Source organism: Urocampus carinirostris, chromosome 2 (assembly GCF_059441175.1).
Source record: "Urocampus carinirostris isolate Australia breed hairy pipefish chromosome 2, RoL_Ucar_1.0, whole genome shotgun sequence".
NCBI classification, from domain to species: domain Eukaryota; kingdom Metazoa; phylum Chordata; class Actinopteri; order Syngnathiformes; family Syngnathidae; genus Urocampus; species Urocampus carinirostris.
Window position 1 is genome coordinate 2,491,515 of NC_142350.1, and position 22,504 is coordinate 2,514,018.

The 22,504-nt window shown below is 40.8% G+C and overlaps 3 protein-coding genes across 3 annotated transcripts in view; 2 read left to right on the plus strand and 1 right to left on the minus strand.

Moving 5' to 3' along the window:
• mcm3ap (minichromosome maintenance complex component 3 associated protein) overlaps positions 1 to 8,231 on the minus strand; it is a 43,493-nt gene extending 35,262 nt beyond the window's left edge. Inside the window, exons 1-2 of the mRNA XM_088328324.1 lie at positions 6,495 to 8,231; positions 4,410 to 4,660 (exon numbers count right to left, since the gene is read on the minus strand). Coding sequence (XP_088184450.1) covers positions 4,410 to 4,660; positions 6,495 to 7,854 — 1,611 coding nt within the window. The 5' untranslated portion in view covers positions 7,855 to 8,231. The remainder of the gene's footprint in view (positions 1 to 4,409; positions 4,661 to 6,494) is intronic.
• A 78-nt stretch (positions 8,232 to 8,309) lies between these two features.
• Positions 8,310 to 22,108, plus strand: clk2a (CDC-like kinase 2a). The gene is made up of 13 exons (XM_088328325.1): positions 8,310 to 8,478; positions 9,090 to 9,289; positions 13,458 to 13,722; positions 14,771 to 14,861; positions 16,034 to 16,100; positions 16,183 to 16,299; positions 16,364 to 16,530; positions 19,155 to 19,249; positions 19,357 to 19,486; positions 19,572 to 19,654; positions 19,817 to 19,896; positions 21,219 to 21,309; positions 21,378 to 22,108. Exons 2-13 carry the CDS (start codon positions 9,090 to 9,092, stop codon positions 21,567 to 21,569), a joined length of 1,578 nt encoding a protein of 525 aa, XP_088184451.1. The 5' UTR covers positions 8,310 to 8,478; the 3' UTR covers positions 21,570 to 22,108.
• LOC148370623 (uncharacterized) lies at positions 10,780 to 12,823 on the plus strand. The gene is made up of 2 exons (XM_088328167.1): positions 10,780 to 11,463; positions 12,263 to 12,823. Exons 1-2 carry the CDS (start codon positions 11,023 to 11,025, stop codon positions 12,821 to 12,823), a joined length of 1,002 nt encoding a protein of 333 aa, XP_088184293.1. The 5' UTR covers positions 10,780 to 11,022.
• Positions 22,109 to 22,504: the final 396 nt, after the last annotated feature.

The window sequence follows — 22,504 nt, forward strand, 5'->3', positions numbered from 1 at the left end:
CTTTCGTGTAGTTCCAGGCTGATTCTGAACCTTTCTTAGAATCAACACGATAAAGGGCTTTATAGCAAGGGTCTGGAACCTATGGCTAACAAAGCCGGGTTATCACTAAAGACTTATAATGTTTGGTCAGGTATATATAGGGCACAACCTCAACTTAGGTTTACAGTGAAGGTGTCACACCAAGAGAGCCAGTTTTGCCTGTATGTCTCTAAGAAATCTTCATATGGAAGCTCATTAAACAATGTTTTGGCAGGGAGACTTCCCAGCCATCGCTCAGTCACCAGGAGATGTCCTGGGGTTAAAGGGGGCGAAACATCAATAACCGGTGGTCCCCAGCTGATGACCCACTCAGGCCCGAGTGTTCAGGGTACACAAACATCTCAAAGGCGCCGGAGGAGGCGCGTCAGACAGAAATGCCCAGCAGGAAAACTACCATCCTGTATTTCCAATTGTTTTTTTCTGGACAAGATCCAGTGGATACTGTGGAAGAGCAGTTGGCATTTAGAAAAGACTGAAGGACAACCAGGAAAGACTGGATGGCTCCAGGATAGTCTGCACCGAGAGTGAAGGGCTAGTCACCCTACCCACTAGTTGTGCAAAGGACACCTGAACGCACGACAAAGTCAAATAAACAACCCGACGGCCCTCTTGGAGGCGGGGTGGAAGAAGGGCCAAAACGGACAGACTTCACGGCAACGACTGGAATGGAATTGGACAAAGATTCGAGAATATTGAGGAAATGCAGGTCAGGGTGGGAAAAGGTAACTTCATTCAGAAGTCTGCAAATCCACCAAGGAAAGATGAGGTGTCCATCAGGGGATCAGCAGAAACAGTGACTGCATCTGCAGGTCAGACCCTAGGAACCAAAAGCCAGGTCTCAAACCACAGAGCAAAAAGATCCAGCGCTGCTGAAGAAAGGCAGATGGGGGGAGGGCAGGTGGTGGAGGGCACCCCTGTGGAGGTTGATATCAGGAACACACCCGGAAGATCAACAAGCAACCATCAGCAAGCATACAAAAGCAAGGAGAAGAAAGAACCGGGATGGAGGCAAGCCATTAAGTGGCCAAGAGCCAATGAGTCCACAATGGGAGAAGTTGGACACTGACATAAATGTAATTTTGGAGCATTCTCTCCGTGGCCATGTTGAGACAAAGCTTAACACCTTAGGAGAGATTCTGTACGAGGAATGCAGTAGCAGTTTAGTGGTAGTGGAAGAAAAGTGACGAGTAGCCCCAGAGCAGAAAGGGAGGAGAGAACAAGAGATTGAGGAATTGGTGTGGAGGCGGCGCCAACTCCGAAAGCAGTGGAGGAAAGCAAGAAAGGAAAAGAAAGAGGGCTTGAAGTCACTGTGGGAGGAGGTGAGGGAGAGCCTTTCCAATTTGAGAAGAGCAGAGCGCATTCGCCAGCGCAGAAAGGGGAAGGAGGTGAGAATCAACTATTTCAAGAACCCCTTTAAGCATGCAATGAAAAACAACTGCTGGCAGAAGAGAGGAGTGGAAAGCTGGAGATCTCCAAGGCAGAGCTTGAGGTGCATAAAAGGGAACAATTCTGCGACCCAGCAAAAGGCATCTCGCTGGGATCCCCCGGGGTATATTCCCAGGCAGCCTTAAAGATTTATAGTTCCAGTTTGTTATTTGAGTAATGGAGTGTTTGGTCAACAATAATTCTCACATTTAGGGGTTTAACAGTAGCGGCCAATCAGAAGCTTGGCACCAGCCAATAAGGGAGAGGCAAAGTTTGCAAGGCGTGTGTGCATGTCTTGAATGGGCTGGTGTAAGCGCTCAGTCAAACAGCCGAGCGCACAACTGGCCACCAAAACAAACATGAAAGCTCGTAACTTTAGCGGATAGTTGCATTGAAAATGAATTGATCAATTAAATCAGACTCTAATGAAAGTCAGAAGTCACCAGATCCCTGGATTTTTATTGACTAAGGTGGAATTTACGAAGGCAGTGTCAGAAGGGAAAGCTAATAGCTAGGCTAACAACTCTTAAGCCACCACTGCAGAACGTGACTAGTCACCAATGCCAAATCCATTACCCATTAAACGGACGACTTGGAGCTACCACTCGTGGATAACCCCAAAAATCGTGACTCTTGTATTTTAATCATCACAAAGACCTTGCAGAAGTCGTCGTTACCAGTCACTAGTGTGTAGCTAGCCATCCGCTCCCTCAATCGCTTTCTTACACTTAAAGGAGTACCCTTCAATTTTGTTGTACTTTTGAAAAATGACAATAAAAACCATTTATTCAACTGCAATTATGTTTTGATTTGTAGATCTATAGTTGTTATTTTGTTTCAGTCATATACTCCCAGTCTCTGGAGATGTCATCTTAGGATAAGTTAAGTTTGCACGTCACTATGTTTATGTTCTCTCCAAAAACAAAACAAGCACAGAAATGAACTTTTCTGTTAAAATCGAAAAACGTATTGAAATTGGTCTGAAGGATCGCAATTAAATTGTTCCGAAATCGTGCAGCCCTATTGGGTGAGCGGTAGAAATGGGCGGAGCTATACACACAGCGCTATCATTCCTCCCCCGCCTCGCCCAGAGCCGTCTGCACCTGAGGTAAATACGTTGGTATCCTAGTTTGCAGTATTTTGTGACATTTTTACAAAATAACTTTGCTCGCACCTTGTTTGTAAACCATCATTTAGGGACAAAAATGAGTCAAAATGAGGCACAACCCTAGTTAGTAATTGCGGGAGGCCGATGAATTTTCAGTGGTATATTTATATTCAGATGGCATTATTATTTCATAGATTTGATCAAATCCCAAAACGCCAAACAGTAAAAAAAAAAAACGTGCCTAAGATTCAGCTTTTTTCTGAAAAGCTGCTTTGGCGATTTTGTTGAACTTTATCTTAAAATATATGCTGTTATTATCTCCCCCCCCAAAAAAAAATACAATTACATAACCTTAAAAAAAATTATGTTTTTTGGGTCAAAAGGTGGCCGACCCTTGCTTCTATAGCCACAATTTACTTATACAATTTTTAATCTTGCGTGTGGATTTATAAAAAAAAAAAATATGATTTTTATATAAATTGCAAATATTTGTAGATCTGTATGTAAATATTTTCGAGACAAACTGCACCCCATATAGGGGTTGGATAAAAAAATGTGTATATAGATTACATTTTCAGTTGAAGCAAGTTCATCCTGTTACAATTTGTCACTGGGAAACGCTACCATGATTTTTACAGGGCCCATAATACATTTCAATAATTGATATATAATCCTTGCCAGGGTTGGGGGGATTACTTTAAAATGTAGTCAGATAGTGATTAATTACCTGTTGAAAAATCTAATCAGTAACGTAATCCGAATACTATAATGTTAAAGTAATGCATTTTGATTACTTTTAGATTAATCCAATACCAAATGTGCTGACAAACATCAACAAAAACTAAATATAAATAAAATTACAAAATTTTGTTAAAGATGTATGAAAAATTTAGACGTGAAAAATAAATGGAGGATACCAGATCCAGGTAGGTGATTTTAGTCCAACAAAAAAGTGTTGACGTTTTGTGAGCAAATTATGAGCACATCAAGTGCTCAGTTTCTAAATTTCAAACAAACTCTGCGACATCTCATATCTCTCGGTCTTTCTAGTGTCAGTTACTAAAATTATGATAGACACAATTCATCTATCATTATGGATATGTACACATGTAAATGTAAGACATATGTGAATGAGTGCATGCAGTGAAAAAATGGATGTTTGAAAGATACATGCTATCAGGCATTAAATTGCATTCATCATTTAATTTCATGTTAATTCATTTGTTTATACTTGTTTGTTGTTGTTGTTTTGTTAGTTGCGCTTTAATTACATGGCACTTTATTTTAAGTTTTGCGAAGTTTCTCTTTGTTATATAGTCATTTTTTTGAGTCAGGCAGCTCCACTGGTTGAGAGAAAGGAGGGAACAGCGGTCCTGGGGGACGTGTGTGTGTGGTTGCCCTAACGCATACTGAAATTCTGTAGTGTGCAACATAAAAATGCTTTTAAATAAAATTGTAATCCTGCAAAGTAATCCTTATTCGTACAAAATATACCTGTAACTTAATTAGATCTTTTTCATGTAACTGTACCGAAATACAATTACATTTTGTTTCAATCCTGATTAAGTAACGCCATTAGGTGTATTCCGTTACTCCCCAAGCCTGATCCTTGCACTGATGCACATTTCATCCTGCCCTGTTAAGGTGTAGCATGTAGCAAACGGATAGAAAAAAAACATAGCTAACCTGAGAAACACGGCAACAATTTCAAGCATTTACAAGCACTTCAACCAAAATCCAAGCACTTTTCAAACCTTGTAAACATTTAAGCATTTTTAAGGATTTCAAGCCCCCATACGAACCCTGTTTGCAGCAAAGTGCCACGGATGCAACTCACGTGGTTATTGAAATGCACAATGGCTGTGTTCTTCGAGGGCCGGCAGAAGACTTTGTTAACTTTTCCGAAGCAGGAGAAGTGTTTGAGGAGGATGTCATGTTTGTTGAGGGAGGAGGGCAGATTCCTGATCTGAAGGACGGTGCAGTCGGTGGGGGAGGTTGCGCTCAGACTGTCCAAACTGTCGCTTCGTCCGCTGCTCCTCAAATTGACACTTTGGGCCATTGGTTTTGGAAGTGTGGCACAATCGAAGACTGGGGGGGAGAGATATGCTTTTACCCAGTGATTTTCAAGCAGTGTCCCGGTGCCCCCTATAGTGCCAATGGACCTAATCTAGTGTGCCACAGGAAATTGTCCAATTTTAGTCAAGCAACAAAACAAAACATGCCATTCTTCGGGATATTAGCTTTGATCCAGCTGAGTAACTGTATCTAACATTTATTATTGTTGCTTTCCTTCCAGTTCTCAGGTCAGTAATAGTTAATCCATATCAGTAGATAGCAGCACAGTACCATTTTTCTTTTATATACTACTTGTATAATCATGAATTATTACCCTACAGCATATTATTAACTTATTTTATGATTACACCACAAAGAAATATATCAAAGTAAAACTCTTGCACATCGTTTTTCTGATTCAAAATATTAGCTTTACTATTAAAACTTAGCATGTAGTAAAATATTTTTGGTCCACTGGCAGACAGTATATGCTCATTTTGAGTATTATTCTTGTTATTTTTCAAGAAAAAAACATATAAAGTAAAAACCACTTGAAAAGCTGGTTAAAAAGTGTGAAATCCAAAATGACAGCAGTTGAATAATAAGCCAAAATAAATTAATTATCAAACACATGTGTATCTTATTTTTTTAAATGTGGGTATTCATTTGACATAACAGGAGCCCTCTCCAAACATGATCGGCCATCTTGCAGCGATGGATGCCTCAAAAAACAAAAATCGTGTTAAGGCAAGAAAATGATAAGCAAAATGTTGCGGGTTGGTCACTTTGAATCTTCGTAGATTCTATTCTTTGCATTTTTTAACACTTTTTTTTTTGTTTTTGGCTGCAAAACACAGTACAGCGATAACAACTGGTTACATATTACACATTGTCCATTTAACCAGGCTCTAAAATAACGTCTGCCCGGACACCCGGAGCGTGCGACTTTTACGTCGGGCGTACAACTTACAAAACGTCTCCGCCCGGGTAGCCGACAACTTTAAAAAAAAAAAGAAAAAGAAAAAAAAAAAGAGATTTTTTTTCAAATCAAACGTTTGCTTTATTCCGATTTCGAAATCTTCGTTCGGTTTGGCAATTTCGGAATTTGCATCGAATAACTTGTGTTATAATGTCGTGCATTTGGATATAATTTTCCAAAGTGGACAAAGAACACAAGAAAATTGATAAGTGGTTAGGAATCAAGCCAAAACCTCAGCCCCAGAAGAAATATTCAAAAGAAGCTAATAAAATTTATGACACTTCAAAACGTAAATGTACATTAAAAGCATCGTGGAAAGAGGAGTTCACGTGGCTTGTAGCAGACCACGCAACGCAAACATTGCATGAATGAAGATGAGTAAATACAGGTACATACTGATGGCAGATGGAAAACAGCGATGTCATATCCATGCAATGAATGTTATAAGTAGATTTATAATAAACTTAATTTTAAAGTGTTGTTCTGTTATATATTCTGATTATCAATCCTTAATACTTTGCAATGGGTTTCTTTTGCGATTAGTCGTCTTATTGTGTTTCAAGTTGGGAAAAATGGGGCACGCATCTTTATGTGTCACTGCTTTAACCAAAATGAATAGCTTGTATTACCTCACGAGCCACCAAGACCACAAATGATAAGAAAAGCCTTATACTGGAAATTCAAGCAACATGATAATTTAATCTTAAAAAAAACATAAAACTGGTGTTGGGAATTCAATCCAAAATTTAGCTGGACGATATTCAGATTTATTAAATGAAAAAAGGTTTGCCTTGGTTCCAAAAATATTATGAAATACAGATCTGCGTGCTTCCTTTATATTTGATTCAGAAGACGAAAGTGGTCGAGCTATTTTGTCTGAGTTCCTACCTGACTGCTGTGGATCTTTTTCCATGACTTTGGGACTGAGGCTGGGCACCACAGAAACACTCGCTGTGCGGTTGTTTTGGATGGCCTCCTCCACATTTGTATTTGGTTGCAGAAGCTCTTTGGACGCTTGCCTTTTAGGACTGGTGGCCTCTTTCCTCAACCCGCTCAGCGCTTTGCTGAACAAACCCGCAGGGGGCCGAGACCTCACCAGGGGCCTTTTGGAAGGCTGCCTGTGTGAAGCATTTTTTGCCGTCTCCTCCACGACAATTTCCGGCACATTAGCTGTTGCCGCCTCTTCTTTGCGTTTTGTACCTTTTCGAAATAGAGCAAACACGTTAGTGTCGCCCTCCAGATTGTGTGAAGGTTCTACTGTGGAGTTGTTGCCACCAAAACTGGATGGTTGAATTATTCCAGTTCCTCCGAAAAGCGTCTGGGGTTGGAGGATTTGACTGGAGAAGCTAAAAGTGGACGGCGTTTTTGGATGGTTCGTTGATGCGTTGATGTTGGAACTTGTCAGAGCGGCAGGCTGGGAAAATGTAAACTGTAGCGCGCTGGAGGTGGCGCTGCTGTTAACGGATGTTAACGGGTGGTTTTGGGTCAAAAGTGACGAAGCGACTGCAGGTTGCGAGAAATTAAAGCCCAGAGTGGTAAGTTTTGCCACAGAGAAGGCATTGGTTGTGCTGTTTGAACCAGCTGTGACTGGTAGCTTATTTTCTGTTGTAGTTTGAATGGTTGTAGTTTCATGACTTCCACTGAAGATAGGCTTGAAAAGAACTTCACTAGCAGGCTTGAAATTGAATCCTGATCCAAATCCTCTTCCCTGAGTCCGGGTAGCACCAAACACGTTGCTTGTTGCGGTGGTAGTGGGCACCTGACCAAACGCGGACTGGCCCAAACCGCTGAGCTTTGATGAAGCTGTGGAGCTCGGTTGGACCCTTCCGAATCCTGTAGCGGGTTGTCCGAAACTCGGTCGCTTTTGTCCAAAAGCTGAAGCCGGTGGTCCGAAAGGTGAGTCCTGCCCGAACGCTGACTGTTGTCCGAAAGCGGACATCTGGTTTACTTCACTTGCAGATCCGAAAGTTGTTCGACCAAAGCCAGTGTCTCTTACTGCCGATGAAGGTTGACTAAACGCTGGAGCGAGTGATGAGCTTTGGGGCGATTGCTGTCCGAATGAGGGGTTCTGTCCAAACATGACATTCCCGGAGGAGGATGCTGGTGCGGCTGCTAAAGGTGATCCAAAAGCTGAGGGTTGGAAAACACTCGCATTGCTGGACACTTGCTGGCCAAAAGTCTGGAACAAATTGCCGGCCCCTGGGAATTTTCCACCCTGTGGACTTCCAAAAGGGTTCGGCGGATTCATGTTCGGCTAAACTGCGAGATCAACACACTCGGAAAGTCACACAATCAGTTAGCATGAGCATTCGAGCCATACGCTTAAAAAATCTAAACCCGGATTGTATAGATCCAGTTTGATTTTTTCATGCTAAATTACAAGTAAAAACAACTCGGTAAGACGCCTCTTGGCTATAAACCTTAGAAAATGTAGACAAGACTTTCCAGTTTGAACGAAGAAAAACAAGATAGGCTACACATCCGGTTCCGATTTGAGGATGCATTCAACAAGGCTTATCGCTAGTAGGAAAACACATCCATGTTCAATTAATTGAAGTGCAGAATAAGAACAAAATTGTCCTTGCTAAATTTAACGTTTTACTAATTGGTGTGTTAACATGGCAGTTACTATAACGTCATCACCCATCCCTTTTTCTCTTCAATTATCTCTGTTCTCCCTCTTAGAATGTTAGATCTCTAACTTCCCAGGTTCGTGAACACAGCATCGCCCCCACTAGCCGCAGTAACAGTTAGCATAGGATCGGCGAGCGTTTGCTAGCTACGACTAAGTCTGTAAGCATATAAATGTGACAAGAAGGCCAGCACCACGGACTTCTTGTGGGACAAGCGTACAGGGCTCGCTGCCAAAACGGTAGGGCACTGACTTCGAGTGGAACGTTCGCCGAAATGAGCGCATTATCCAGTCTGAGTGGTTAGCACGAATGCTATCCGCTCAAGCTTGCTGCTAAAATGGCGGTCAAAAGATTTCTTGCAGCGAATGCTGCGGTCGTATATTTCTTCACTTGACATTTGTCTACACGTTCATTGTTGTTTCCTCACAGTTTTTGGGATTTGTAAGGGTTTTTCCCACTGGGGTATCGCATTTCATCGTATGTATAAACAAAAACAAAAAAACGAACTCTGTATCAGAACGTTAAATCTAAGTTTTGGTTGCAACTGCTAATATTCTTATGTTTTAATTCTAATTTCAAAATCTTTATTTTAGGGATTAAGAGCATGCTTTTTATTTCGGCTTTGCACAAGGCGTGTCTGGTGTCATGCATTGTCCGCCCACTTACAAATGTTGCGCCAAACTAATATATCAAACGTGGAATTATTTTTGCTTTTCACTAACGTTAACAGCGTCATTTCCTTCTTTTCAATGACAAGTGCAGCTCATTTCTTTTTCGCATGCCCTTCTTGATTTAGGAATGTACAACGAGCCCTACACCCTAACCTCATGTTATTCCAAAAACCTTTCAGATGCCTCACCCCAGACGATTCACCTCCTCTGAGAGAGACAGTCGCAGCAGCTACAATGATCGCTACCGAGAAAAAGATAATGATCGGTGGCGGAGACCACGTCACAGAAGATCGCCCACCTTTTCGTCCAGCAGCGAAAGAGACCGAGACCGGAGGGGTCGAGGACAGAGACACGATGCAAGTTATTTGCGCTCAAGGAGGTATGTTTTTGTGCTGCATACAAATACGGCTAAGCTCTTACCAGTGAAATAAAAAACTGGATATTTCTGAATAGCGCAGTAACAATTTGTCGACGTTTTTGACAGCAAAAAAATGATTATAGAAATCAATAAAATTCATAATTGTATCGTCATAAGACACATTTTTACAACAGTGATGCATCTCTACATGGATACTATCTCTGCTGAAAGTCACTTATACGCAATAGCGAATCTGCCTTGAGCGCTAACTTACAAAAATCACCGTGTCAACTACAACAGCATTTTTAGCTTAGATACGTCCAATAAAACGAATACAGTGGAACCTCGGTTCTCGACCATAATCCGTTCCAGAACCCTGATCGAAAACCGATTTGGTCGATCACGGAAAATCGTTTTTCCCATTAAAAGTAATGTAAAATCATTTTAATCCGTTCCAACACCCTGATTGTTTAGCAAGAATGTAAACATGAAGCTAACCCAGGCTAATTGTACGTTCGCGTTAGCGTAATCTTCCGTACGAAAGATTGCGCTAACATGAAGGTGTAAAAATAAAAAATAAAAGGATTATGAATAGGATTTCTTACCTTTCTGGTGGACGGAGGGGAGAGAAAAAGTATCAAAAGTTTTTCAACCTCTTCCAAAACTTGCGGCAGTTGCTTTCTTATAGCACTAACTTCCTTAGCCGCATCACTCGATTTCACAGCCTCCTTATTCTTTGCTATCGTACTGATAGTAGATTTATCCATGCTGTATTCACTAGCAAGATCGGAAATTAGTACACCTCTTTCATATTTAGCTATTATGTATTTCTTAAAGGCAATAAATGGACGAACAACTTGTTTTTTTTTCACCTATCCTGCGTGCTCCGAGCTTCTTCGGAGGCATAATTAGGGGCTAAAACACCCGTACGCCGCTCAGTATCGCACCTTAGCGTACCAGCGTTCGAACTCAGATTTTTTGACCGAACTGAGAGGCGTTCAAAAACCGAGGTTCCACTGTACTTGCAAAGTTTGTAAAGCAGTCATTGTGGAACAAGGCAGTATCCAGTAATGCATCAACATTTAAGGAGAACTGTCGGAAAGTTGAATGAAAGTGTTTGACTCTCTGTAGTCAGATTCAATAACATTCAAGCCAATACAGTTTTGATGACAAGAATTGGGCGATGTTTTTTTTTTTTTTAATGTTTGTGGGGGACAACACTCCGCAGTTAACATCCATATGTACTTAATGAAATTTGAGCGCATTGCGTGTGACATCACGTGTCCTATTCTGCGCATGCAGGACACTTGTGGTGTTCACACAGGAAGATCAAGTCGCATACAAGTTGGAAATTGAATGACCTTACAAAACATCGGATTTTACCCCAAAAATTGGAAATAATCATTAAGCTGTTTACTAGTGTGAAACTAGCCTATGTCTCGACTGTGCCTTGAATAAAGGGCATTTTTATTTTATTTTTGTACGAATCTTCAGTATACAGGGATGTGATTTTTCCGCTAATTCGCGGAATTCCGCTTTTTTTATCTCCAAAAATAAAATTTTAAAATTTCCGGTGTTTTAATTGGTAAAAAAAAACGATTTCGTCTCGACAGCATGCCATTTGAGTGTTTCCGTAACTGAAATGAAACGTACTTGCGATTGGTTGAAGTCTCGTGTTGACCAATAAACGCGCTTGTTATAGGAGTGTGCCATTGTTCATTTCTCACACGTTTTTGCCGGGTGTTTAAAGAAAGATGTCCGTGATCGAACGCAAAGATGCTCCGCGAGCTAAAGAAATTGATAAGATTGTAAAAAACAAGTTTCGATGGGACTGGTTGGAGAAGGAATTATCTACGAATGTTGGAAAGAAGACTGTGACGAATTTGTTCAATGACTTTATTCGGAAGATCGATCGTGCCGGGAAAGCACTTTGCATTTGGTGTCATGATACCATCGACTATGGTGGGAGAGGTTTCAAAGCTCTTGAAAGTCACGCAAAGAGCAAAAAACACGTGAAAGAACTCCAGTCAAGAACGACAAATTATTCCATCGCTGGAAGTTTCGGTGCCCAAACGAAAACTCCAAAACTTTACGGCCTCCATCCCTTATTGACATCACAATCGGAAGCGGTAATAAAGAGACGTGATCCACCCCAACAACCTGTACCAGTTGCTGATAGAGTCGTGAATTTTGAGGTAGGTGGTAAACTTTTCAAATTTATTTGACAGTTTTCCCATTTTTTTCGAAAATATTATAACGTAATAAAAATGGCCATAAATATTTAACAATTACAATAATAGATTTTCATGTGTACATTACACCAACACTTTACTGTAGGGCCTATACTTATTGTACTTTCATTTATCAAATACTTGGATACGCTGCTATTAAAGAAATAAATTATTACATTTAAAATATGATTTAGGAAATTTAAAAATATTATTAAGCCTAATAGTAATCAAAACTATTGTCAGTATTTATATTTTTTAAATTAAGTACTTGTATGATATTCTACCATTGATTTTCTTAATGGCCACGATATTATTATGGTACATAATTTACTTAATATTAATAACATGGTTAATCATTGACACAAACTCAAATGAATGCTGCATGTTTGCACTTTTTAGGTTTCAAGATGTTGAGTGTCTTGATGTATGCAGTTACAGAGATGATCTTAGTCGAATGCATGATTGTGTTTTTATCAGAGCTTGCTGCATGAGGTATTTTATGTTTTTGTTATCCATTATGTATTAAGAATGATTGATTAAATGATTTATTGCATGGTAAATATTATTTCCAATGGTTTGTAGCTAATTTTCAACATTTTTTTGTCACCATAATAAATACTCTGACATGTGAATGTGCATGAAAGTTTAGACTAAATCCTTTTTTATTTACTTTGGTCGCATGACATTTTGGATTATAATTCAAATAATTATTTAAATTATTTAATTGTTTACTGATTATTGTTAAATTTCTTTTATTCTTCAGGCAATGCTGTTGGGAGTGCTGGCCGAAAATTCTCTTCCGTTCACCATGGCCCCAAAGCTCATCACACTGTCAAAGGAACTGGCAAGGGATCCAAAAGCTCTGAATGGACTGTCCATGGATAGAACCAGTGCATCCTACAAAACAAAGTATGGCCTTGCCCATACTATGCTTGATGAGACTTTAACAAACTTAAGATCCTCCCACTTTTCAATGAACATTGATGAGTCCACCAGCAACAATCTACACCGTGTCCTGTGTGTTCTCGTCAGCTATTTCTCCCCGTCGACAAAGTCTGTTGTGGTGGAACATTTAGCATCTTTGAGTGTTGTTAAAGTTGACGGCAAATCTCTCTTTGATGAACTCTCAGCCCTCATGACCAAGAACAATATTCCCTGGAGCAATTTGGTGTCTGTGTTGATGGACTCATGTGCAGTGATGCGGGGTTCCAAATCTGGAGTTGAGACGCGTTTGCGAGAGGGACCAGCACCACATCTCCTTGACATAGATGGGGATAGGCGGTTTCCTACAGACCTGGATCCCGTTAGCCGCCTGCAGTTGTAGAAAGATGCCGGTCGTCTAGGGTCTCCCTTGCCACTGGAACCATCTTCTTTACAATTAAGATAGTGGCGTTGGGGAAATGTTTTTTAATGTGACTGATTTTGAGTTGACTTAAACTGTAATTTTATATGGGATAGTTCAATATACATTGAAAATTTATGCTGTTGTCTTGTCTATTTCTTTGTCATCTGAGTGCATTGAAAGTACTTAAAAAAACCCATGAGCTCCGGGGGGGGGCTTCGCCCCACTTTTCCCCCCACCAGGGCACTGCCCTGGTCCTACCTGGTTTCCCCCCCCCCCCCCCAGCTAGCAATCACCCCCCCCCCCCCCCCCCCCCGCTAATCTTCAGATAATTTCACTTTGGTCAAATCACATCCCTGAGTATAATAAAAAAAAGTATTTTCCTCTGTACCTTTTTTGTTGTGTTTATTATCATTTGCCACATAATTAGTTTAACTTCATGCCAAATTTAAGAGAAAATTGAGAACTATCAGATTATTCAACTCTTTGCTTCTATATTCGTTGACTAGTTGAATATAAAATAGTCGTCAGTTGCAGCTCTATTTCTGACATGCCCACTGTGTAACACACGGCGTAAAATCGTAGTTATCATTGACTTTGTCATGTTTTTGTGCAGTCGCAGCTACGACAATCGTTCATTTGACAGAAGATACTGCGAGGGATACAGACGCCTGGCTCCGAGCCGAGATCAAGACCGCGACCGAGAAAGGGACGGCCACGGAGCGGCTGAAAGCTACTATCCGCGCGACTTCTCTCCAAAACTGTACGACTACCGACGAGGCCGAGAAAAGGAGCGTGAAGATTCGTGCCGGCGAAAGGGCAGCAGGCGTAAGCACAAACGAAGGCGACGTAGAACCAGGTCCTATAGCGCATCGTCCTCGGTGAGTACGCAAAGACCGCATGGGGTCTTTTCATGCTCTTCACGCTTTCTTTCTGTCTGTCTCTTGCGCTCTGCTCTCTCTGCCTCCTTCCTTCTCTAACCATTTGTTTTTCACAGCCCGTGGACTTGGTAAGTAATGCAATCTTTCTGATTTGTTTTTCTTCTGCCAAAAGCATTTTTGTCTCCTTATAAAGGCGTGTCACATCGGGAGAACGTTTTCATTTGATTAAAAGCAAGCTTCACACATTTTTGAACATTTTAGGCAAGCTAGGTGTGGCTCTTTTCATGAGTAGGCTACACTTGGTTCAGAGAGGGAAAAAAAAGTATATTAAAGGGTCACAGCGTAATATTTGACCACTAGATGTCATTGTATTGTGCTGTGCTACAAAGCCCAAGGAAGAGTACAAACTTTGGAGACCTGTAGTGACCAAACACACTGTTTTACTTTGTATTTTCTTGCCAAACATTTTTGAGGTTTGAAGTTCATATATTTTTGCTTATTATTTAAAACAATATTGTTTTTATTCATTTGATGCCTTTTCCCACAGTTAAATAATACACAAAATCCCTTTAACAATGACCACATGCCCTCATTTTTGTTTTTTGGGTCATGTGTTGTCTGTAGTCTTTATCGAGTGCGACTATTTGTGTGTTGGGCAAAAATGAAAACGTTCCCCCCAAAACGTTGAGATTTTCTATTTGCACATAATTCCATTAAAGATGTATTTGTGGAAAATACATCTTTGTACCTCCCGGATTTGAAAAGAGCATCTCATGCCGGATTATATTTGGTCCCTACTTCTTGTTAACAAACTATATTTTGAATGTTTTCACCTTTGTATGAATGGAAAGCTAGTTTTTTTTGTTTGTTTTTTTGGCGCTAGGGTGGGAGGGGACACAGAGGGCATCATGTGATCTTTGACTTGTTCCCTTGCACTATATCCCTATTGTTATATATTTCGTGAACGGCCCCATGACCACCCACCAAACTCACGTTGCCCTCGGTCGTGCGGTGTTCTGCTGGTGGCGCTGTGGGCACGAAAAAACAGCGGAGCGGCAGTCGGACCCGGGCACTCAGTGTGAGGGACGACGAGGAAGGGCACCTCATCTGTCGGAGTGGGGACGTCCTGCAAGAGAGATGTACTCAATGCCACTACTCTATCGTAACCCTTCTCCGTATTAGTCATGACAATAATGATGATGGTGCCTTGCTATAAAGCTCTTTCTGCCCTAGCTTGATTAGGGTGGATTGCCAGAACCAAGATTCTGTGAGGGACCTTAGCAATCATGTTATTTTTTTCCCCCCTTCTCTTTTTTTTTAATTGGAATTAGTGATATGTCGTTCACGAACGAAATGGCTCTGTGAGGCGGCTCATCGAAGTAAGCGCAGGAGCTGGCTTCCCACCAATCAGGAGCAGGCTCCCTTCAGTGCACTTTTTCTTTCTCATTCGTTTTTTTTCTTTTTTTTTTTTTCTAATGAAGACATACGTGATTGTTCAATATGCAAGGTGTTTTCTCTGAGAGTGCAATTTGGGGAACAAAAAGAGTAAAAAAAATGACTCAAAGCAGTAAAAGGAACTAAAAATTTACTCAACTGAATGATGATTACACGTTCTAATTTATATTTTGCGTGTTTTCTAGGGATTCTGTTGATTGACTTAAAAGTTGCTTAGTGTAAAATAGTTGAATGTTTACAGTAAACTTTTAAGTCATTTTGAGTGCAAAGTAAATGCTATTATGAAAGAATAATACGCTTCTTAAATCTATCATTAATTCTTTTTGTGCTCAACATTACATTAATATTGGTGATATATGGAGGAAAGCAACAAAAGAAAACTGAAAAGCCGAAAGACCCGTCTCTTTTTAGTGAGCCTAGCCGAAAGAGCTTGCTCTCTTTAAAAGAGCTGGAATTCCCTTCACTAATTGCAATTCATCTGTGGAGCAGTTCTTATGTTTCACAGGCCACTTCAAAATAGTATCCCACTTGCAAATGCTTCTCTGATTCCTTTCAAAAGCTAACTAGGTACCTGAAATCAATTCTGTTACATAAACATAAACTCGCATTTTGTTGATATATGAAGGGGGTGGCCACTTTTTTAATGGCTGCAAATGTGTCACCAAAGAAAAGGGGCGCCTCACTAAACAAACCTGAATGTTTTTTTAGCGCAGCTTCTTGTTTTTGAAGCCTTTGAGTAGGGAAGCAGATATTAGGGTGTATTTTGTCCCTGTCAATCTGTTCTTGTCTAATGCTGCCGTTCTCTCTTTCCTGCTGGTATTCCCTCTTCCCCTCTTATCTTTGTGCTATGCTGCAGACGAGATTGTCAGCACATTGGGCGAAGGCACTTTTGGCCGGGTGATGCGCTGCATTGACCATCGCAGGTGTGCCGCAAGAAACATTTCTAAATAATTTTTTTTAGATTAAATGACAGTTTGTCAATTTTCATAATATTCTTTGTTGAAGGGGAGCTACCAGCGTGGCTTTGAAAATTATCAAGAATGTGGAGAAGTATAAAGAAGCAGCTCGCCTGGAGATCAACGTTCTAGAGAAGATCAACGCCAAGGATCCTGAAAACCAATTGTAAGTTGGAGCAGCACATTTGATGTTAGGAATCTTTCGTCTTTGCTTTTGTATTTCTTTGCAGCCTGTGCGTGCAAATGTTTGACTGGTTTGACTACCATGGCCACATGTGCATCTCCTTTGAGCTGCTGGCTCTCAGCACCTTCGATTTCCTCAAGGAAAACAACTACCTGCCCTATTCCATTGGGCAAGTCCGACACATGGCCTACCAAGTCTGCCTTGCTGTCAAATGTAAGTCCATTTGAGTCTGCTTTCCACTTGTGGGATGTCTAGCATTTTTATCTTGTGTTTGAAAGGAAAAAGTTTTAGGATTTTTCAGTGTCGATTGCAGATACCCCAGCTTACCAAAAAAGGACACCAAATGTCCACTCCATAAAATGAATAAAGTTTATATGCGTGCTTAAAATCATGCTTGAATTTTATGTTGTGGTGCTTGAATCTTGGGCGACGTGCTTGTAAATGCTTGAAATTGTTGCCCTGTTTCTCAACAAGTCTACTTTAAAATGACGCTTACACTGCTCTCTGGAGTTTTTGATTTGCTATTGCATTTCTTCTTCCCTTGTGATTAATTACAGCTGGTATTAGTTTGTTCAGCATTGTCCTATGAAGTGTCATCAACCCCTATGGGACAGGTATATGCTACACATAAAGAGGGTAATATCAAATGTTTACTAGTACAAGGGTTGCTTATCAATAATGGACATTTATTTTGGGCCATGCAAGAAATTTAGGTAAGGCTTCCTCGTGGTAAAACTTCTTGCAAATGAAAATGTAAGGTATGTATTTTTACCCAACACCTGTATGGGGAGAGATTTGTCTCAAAAACAAATATACCCGTGATTTATTAAAGATCTTAAAATCAATCCCTTGCCGCTCTCTCTGGCGAGTAGGTTACAGACCATAAAATTGAACGGGTACTTGTATCTATTCGAATATCACCCAGTATTTCTTCCGAGATACTTTTTCGCTTCTATTGATGGCATGGTTTCAACATTTGTTTGAGCTGGCAAACAAGCCAGAGCAGGCAAAACTTTACCACAACAAACCAAGTCAGGGGGCGGGCTGGGTCTTCTTAATTTCCTCTGTTACTATTTGGTTGCTAATACACATAAAATAACACACTGTTTCACCGCATTGCGAACCAACTGTGGCTGGGTTCGGTTGTAGGGTCATTCCTTCTCAACATTGGTAGCGTATCTATCCCTTATTCCAGTTTACCTCTAAAACAGTAGTTTCACATACATACAAATATTTAGTCTCAAATCAGGGGACACTTTGGGTGGCTGTCCCTGCCGAAAGTGACGCCCATCTGCAATGTTACCTTTTCACACTAGCTATGATAGATGGACTGTTACAAACACTGGAGCACGTAGGCCTTTTCTGTCTCGGGTATTTATATCTGGAGAATATATTTGCAATATTCGATCAGTTACACACAGAATTTGGTTTGAATCGCTCTGATTTTTTTTCCGGTTCTTTCAGCTACAGGACTTTGCTCGAACAATTTATTTTTCCCACAGAGCCCAAATCCCTCAGGTATTGACTTGGCTCTTGAGGCAACTCATCCACCTTAAAGTCTGGTTTCCATTCTCTATAAGCTTTTTTTGTGAAAACGATGAAACTTCATGAATATAAAAACTGACGGGGAGCATGAATTACTTGTGAACTTCTCAGGAGTTTTGAAAAAAGGCCCACAAGCTGTGCAAGGCTGGACCTTATTCAATTTAAGGTGCTCCACAGACTCCATTATAGTAAACAGACTCCAGCGATGAACATTTCAACAGGTCCTTTTCAATTAACTCATATGTTTTGCTCATGTCCTAAACTGATTGAATATTGGATATTATTTGTTGGTGCGTTTCCGATATCTTAGGAATACATATGAATCCATCGTTGCTCATAACCATCTTTAGCAGGTCCCCTGACGAACTTTCAAAAACTGTTATTCAGGATAATGTCTTGGCCTTTGGTTCTATGATTCCCCGAAGGAGGATACAACTTTAAGTGGAGGTCCTCAGAACCACCTGTCTTTAAAGCATGGCTGCATGACATTTTTTTTTGCTCAAAATAGAAAAACAATCAGATTTCATCTCCTAGGATGTGACTGTAAATTCTACTATCATTGGGAGCCTTTGCTCCACTTTTTGGGGAATGCTCTTACCTGCCAACATAGTATGATAGACCTGGATGTCATGGTCTAGTGACTGCTAATTCTGAATTACTTCTGGCGCCAAGAACCACCCTTACACCTTTTTATATCGGTCCAAGGCTCGGGAACTGAAAAATTTAGTTTTACTTGCTGAACAAGACAAAAGCAGTAATAGTATGACGTTTAGTTCAGTTCCAATTTAAGATGTTCCTTTTCTTCTATTTTTTTAATGTTCTTTTTATTTATTTATTTTAATTTGTTTTCTCGAAAGACAACCAACTTTACCTCTGTTGACTTGCCTTGCACTTGACCGTCATAATAAATGGATCCATGCTTGTTTCGAAAAAAACAAACAAAAAAAAAACAACAAACGATTATGGACCTTTAAATTTTTTTATACAGGACCCCTGTCAAAGAGTGGTGGGTGTATTGTGGAAAGTGAAAATGGCTAACGAGAGAAATGAGTTGAGATATTCTATGGTGTGATTAAAGCATTTGACTCCTGTACAAATCGGCAGGGTTTTTTTTTTGCACAAGTAACTCGTCTGAAAAAGCAAGAGACGTAGTCGCATCAGTTGTTCAGAGTCAGCTATTGGTGCGTTCAGAAGCAAGGCATCACTACACATGACTTGCGCTAATTAGGTCATATTTACTTTGCACCTTTTATGTAAAGTAATAAGAGCTTGTTTGCGGTCTTTATCCACAGTTCTCCATGACAACAAGTTGACGCACACAGATCTGAAACCTGAGAATATCTTGTTTGTCAACTCCGATTTTACCATGTCATACAACGTGGAGAAGGTAAGAAACACCAGAAGAAGACTCGGTTGTTATGAATTTTTTGAAAACAAACCCTCATTGCATTTGCAAATAAAGCTAACCTTACCAAACTTTTTTGTGTGCTCCAGAAACGAGAAGAAAGGACTGTGAAGAGCACAGCCGTCCGCGTAGTGGACTTTGGCAGCGCCACCTTCGACCACGAGCATCACAGCACCATTGTGTCCACAAGACATTACAGATCCCCAGAAGTCATTTTAGGTTCGGGGTAGTTCATATCTGTTAATGGGATTGAGCTTTTGTCTCAGCTACAGTTGAGACGTTTTTGATGCTTTTTAATGGATAGAAATGGGCTGGAGCCATCCTTGTGATGTGTGGAGCATCGGCTGTATCCTGTTTGAGTACTACCTGGGCTTCACCTTGTTTCAGGTACTCTCCAGCTCAATAGCAACAAAGTTGTATTTTGAAGGTGCAACACAAGGCTACATTTTTATTTGACAACATTGGCGATGATTTATGAGGGGGAAAAAAACTTGAGAATAGAGCAGCAAGTTGCATTCTGCCATCCAGTTGAAGTTTTTGTTTTCCCAGACTCACGACAACAGGGAGCATTTGGCCATGATGGAGAGAATCCTTGGGCCGGTGCCATCCAGAATGATCCGCAAGACCAGGTGAGAATAACACGCCTTGCCAGCCTATCCTACATCATTGTTTAATTGTAATTATGCATTTCCAATTGTATCCACTGTATTTTCCGGTATATAAGGCGCACCAGATTGTAAGGCGCACTTTGAAACATCTGGCCTATTTGGGGTTTGAGGTGCACCTTATTGTCTGGAAAATGCGGTAATAACTCATGACAGTACGCGCTACAGAGAAAATTACCGTATTTTTTTACAACCAATAGGGCGCACTGTGTTAAAAGGCTTATTCTCCGTAGCTGGTTCTATATCTGTAATGAACACATACACAGGGCGCACCTGACTATTGGGCGCGGTTGCCCACTGCTGCGGCCGCCTTACAACAACACAGATAAGCATACAAGTGTGCGTTTTGAAAAATACCTTGTGCGCAAAACTCAGCTTGGTTGTGGTTTATTTAAGTGCTGATTACAAAGTAAAACACACAGATAAAACTAAATTTAAAAAAAGAGCACCAACTGGGTCGAAAAAGTTTTCTTTTACTGTTGTGCTTTGCTCAATGATCCACTGCTCGAATCTTTCCTCCAACTCGGGCCACCTCACCTTATTTCCGCTGAAGCTCAACTGTGTTTTATCTACTTGTTGGAGTTTGTTTTTCAACTTGCGAACCATCAATTCATTCATCTTCAATTCTCTCGCGACTGCTCGGTTTCCATGTTCTCGGCGTAGCGTTGAAATCATTGCACCTTGGCGAACAAAAACACGGAAAGGATTCTATAAAGGCAAATAGAGGTTTTGTATTTAATTAATAATTGGTGGGACAACTCAGTTCAGCCTCCAATAGCACAAAAACCTTCAAATTCCTAGATACGCTATGACGTTATCATGCATGAGTACTTCTGCAAACAATGGGCGCAAGGCGTGAGACATAACGTGTCCTCTTCTGTGCATGTGGGACACTTGTCGCATTTACACAGGAGACACGTAGAAGTCACAGGAGATCTCATTCAAGTAATAGTTGGTTGGAAAATGAACTATCTTACAAAAACATTGCATTCCACCCAAAAATCTAAATTTAACATTAGGCTCTGCAGTGTGAACCTAGCCTAAACCCTTTGGCGGTGGCGCCCACATGCCACCCTTTAGCTGCCTCATGGTGTCATCAGCTATGTGAGCCACTTTACATCACACACAAAGCGCACTGGACGATGGGGCGCGCCGCACAATTAAAAAAAAAAAAAGCGACTTTAATGTGTGTCTTATGGTCATGAAAGAACGGTCATTTATTTGCAGGAATGCGTTCCTTAGTAACACGTTACTCCCAACATTGCTTTCCGTGCCCCAATTTTCAGGAAGCAGAAGTACTTCTATCGAGGTCGTTTGGACTGGGACGAGAGCTCTTCGGCAGGAAAATACGTCCGGGAAAACTGCAAACCTCTGAGGGTGAGAATGAAGATGGTCCAGGTGGGGGAAAGCGCAGAAACTCAACTTTGGAATGTGTCTCTTTTAAGCGATACGTGCTCTCCGAGGCAGAAGAGCACCATCAGTTGTTTGACTTGGTGGAGGGCATGCTGGAGTATGAGCCGTCCAAAAGGTTGTCCCTCTCTGACTCCCTCAAGCATCCTTTCTTTGACTTTGGGGGTGGCGTTGGCGAGGCGACGGGAAGCAAGAGCTGGGAAGCTAACCGGGACATCAGTCGGTGATGGTCGGCCCCGCCTCAGGCTGTACATCATCTTCAGCTTCCTACTCTGCTGTAGGGGATCTTCACAAGACCTAGTTGGTCCTCCATGCGGCTAAAACATGTCTTCTTCCTGACAGGGGCTCGCTTCCGTCCAATTATGCTAAAGTTTGGAATTATGACAGCCTTTCTCTAGGAGGCCATTTATTCCCGAAACAATGCAAATGTTTGCTTTTAGACAATGAGCACACACACTAACATCCGTGGTAACGTCCGATCGGTTGTTAGTGCGCACCTGGGAGAAAGTAACATCTTCCTGATTTGTTTGTTGCTGTGCATGTGGGACAATGTGCATACGACCAACACTTCAATATCACTGGATTCATGTGATACTTTAAAAAAAACCCATAAAAAGTAAACATGGCTTTGCTCCAGGTGTGACATCAGCACATCTGCCTTTTCTCCAATTGAGCTAAGCACAGTTTTACGGTCCTGTTTATATTTATTTGTATTCTATTTGGAGGTGGGATTAAAATAGGTCTCTGTTCTTGCCTTTTCACTCAACATATATTTTATTTTTTGTATTACATTCAAGCCTAAAAAAGTGTGTGTGTGTGTGTGTGTGTGTGTGTGTGTGTGTGTGTGTGTGTGTGTGTGTGTGTGTGTGTGTGTGTGTGTGTGTCCTATGGTAATCTTTGCAAAACAAAAACATATGTTTGCATAATATCGTTGCTTTCTTTTAATGACCAGTCGAGTAACTAACATTCATTCATATCTGTTGGTGACAGCTGTTTCCTTTTTCTATTTATATAGTAATAATCTGCTCATACAGTACATTTCATAACCCTTGTTGTTTTTGAAGCTGTTTGGCGATTCACTGCAAAAATTATAATGTAAAAAGGTAAAAATCTTGCACACAAATTTGCTAATTTTATTTTTACTACAAATACGTGAATAAAA